This window comes from Bidens hawaiensis, unplaced genomic scaffold (genome assembly GCF_021521415.1).
Source record: "Bidens hawaiensis isolate Kalapana, Puna unplaced genomic scaffold, B.hawaiensis_p1.1 tig00006068_1, whole genome shotgun sequence".
In the NCBI taxonomy this organism is placed as follows: Eukaryota; Viridiplantae; Streptophyta; class Magnoliopsida; order Asterales; family Asteraceae; genus Bidens; species Bidens hawaiensis.
In genome coordinates this window covers 1031796-1033456 of record NW_027491401.1, presented here as the reverse complement: position 1 = coordinate 1033456, position 1661 = coordinate 1031796, and the positions used below count along the sequence as shown (strand labels likewise).

General features: G+C 36.1%; 1 protein-coding gene across 1 annotated transcript; it reads left to right on the top strand.

Moving 5' to 3' along the window:
- The first annotated feature begins 576 nt into the window (after window positions 1-576).
- Window positions 577-1661, top strand: LOC143631395 (uncharacterized). Its single transcript, XM_077100169.1, has one exon. The coding sequence runs from the start codon at window positions 660-662 to the stop codon at window positions 1545-1547; it is 888 nt and encodes a 295-aa protein (XP_076956284.1). The 5' UTR covers window positions 577-659; the 3' UTR covers window positions 1548-1661.

Below are 1661 nucleotides of genomic sequence, written 5' to 3'. Positions count from 1 at the left end.
CTATAATTAGAAGGAAAAAGAAATACAAGATTGTATAAATAATGCTATACCTTATATAAAATAGTTTTGTAAGATTATTTTGTCACGTGTTGGATGAAATATCTTTCTTACTCACGAGGTGGTTTATCAAAATAAAATTATTATAGAATATATATTTATATATATCAAAATAAATTTTTCTATAATAATTTGATATACAATATAATCACTCATGAATATATACACACACTATAATTAGAAGAGAAAAAATACAAGGTTGTATAAATAATGCTATACCTTATTAAAAATAGTTTTATAAGATTATTTTGTCACATGTTGGATGAAATCTTTCTTCCTCACAAGGTTGTTTATCAAATTAAATTACTAAATAATAATAATGGATTACACACAAATATATAACTAAACTTATTACCCACATATGCCCCTTAGAAATTATGATAGGACATTTGTTATAATCTTTTTCTCTAGATATGGATGTCATTTTCTAATTACGTGTTTGTGGAAATCACATGCACCATTCACTTATCACCATGCACTAGTACTTTAGGTTATTGCTATCAACCTTTTTTTCTTCTTTTTACATGATTGAACCTTCATATATTTATGCCCAAACAATCTCTTCTCAACAACTACACATCACATTAACATAACAACACTCCATGGGAACACTTGCCGGACATCTAGTCCCGGGTTCGGCCCTAACCCTCCTAGGCTTATGGCACACCATAAACACAGTTCGGGCCTATCACCTGAAAGGCCCGAACCAGTTCAGATCAAGCTTTTGGCACCCGTTCACAACCTCGGGTTCTAAGTTAAAATACATGGAACTTTTTTTAATCATTTCATTTTCAATATTCTCCATAGTTATGCAAGTTTTGGACTACCCTTTATTTTCGTTCGCATTTAAGCTCAATAATTATGAGCACGTGACTATGTTTCTCCACTTAGCCATATACGCAGGGTTCACCCTAGTAACCGAAATCATTAACAAATCCGACATGTTATTTGAGGTTTCGGGGATCTTTGTGGCTTCTGTTTTCAGTCAAGAGTTGTTCTTGCTTCATTATCACTCGGCTGACCATCATGGGCTCGAGGGTTACTACCATTGGCTAATGCAACTAATCGTGTTCGTATCATTACTATCCGCGATATCAACCACTATATTTCCATCAAGCTTTCCTTCATCACTTGTTCTTTCGATTTCGGTTGTGTTTCAAGGGTTGTGGTTCATTAACATGGGATTCTTGTTGTGGGTCCCTGAGCTTGTCCCTAAAGGGTGCACCTTAAGGTTGGGTCATGGTGGGGATAGTGACATGCATGGCGCGGTCGTTTGTGGGACCCACGAGGCCGAGTTGAGGTCCCGGGCACTTGCTAACTTGCAATTTAGTTGGATACTTGCGGGGATTTTGATATTTGTGGGATGTATATGCTCGTTTTTCCCCAAGAAGGTTGCGCCTAGGGCTCAGGCGATCGAGTATGAACGGCTTAATAGTCGAGTTGCAGAGATCCCGCTTTCGGTAGCTGGATTTAAGCAAGTTAATTGCTAATAAGTACATGTTTATTATGTAATATAAACTATGCAACTTATGTATACCGGACAATATATTGCTTCCAGACTATAATATATATGTTGCCTCTTATTGTCCGGTTAAAATTTGATA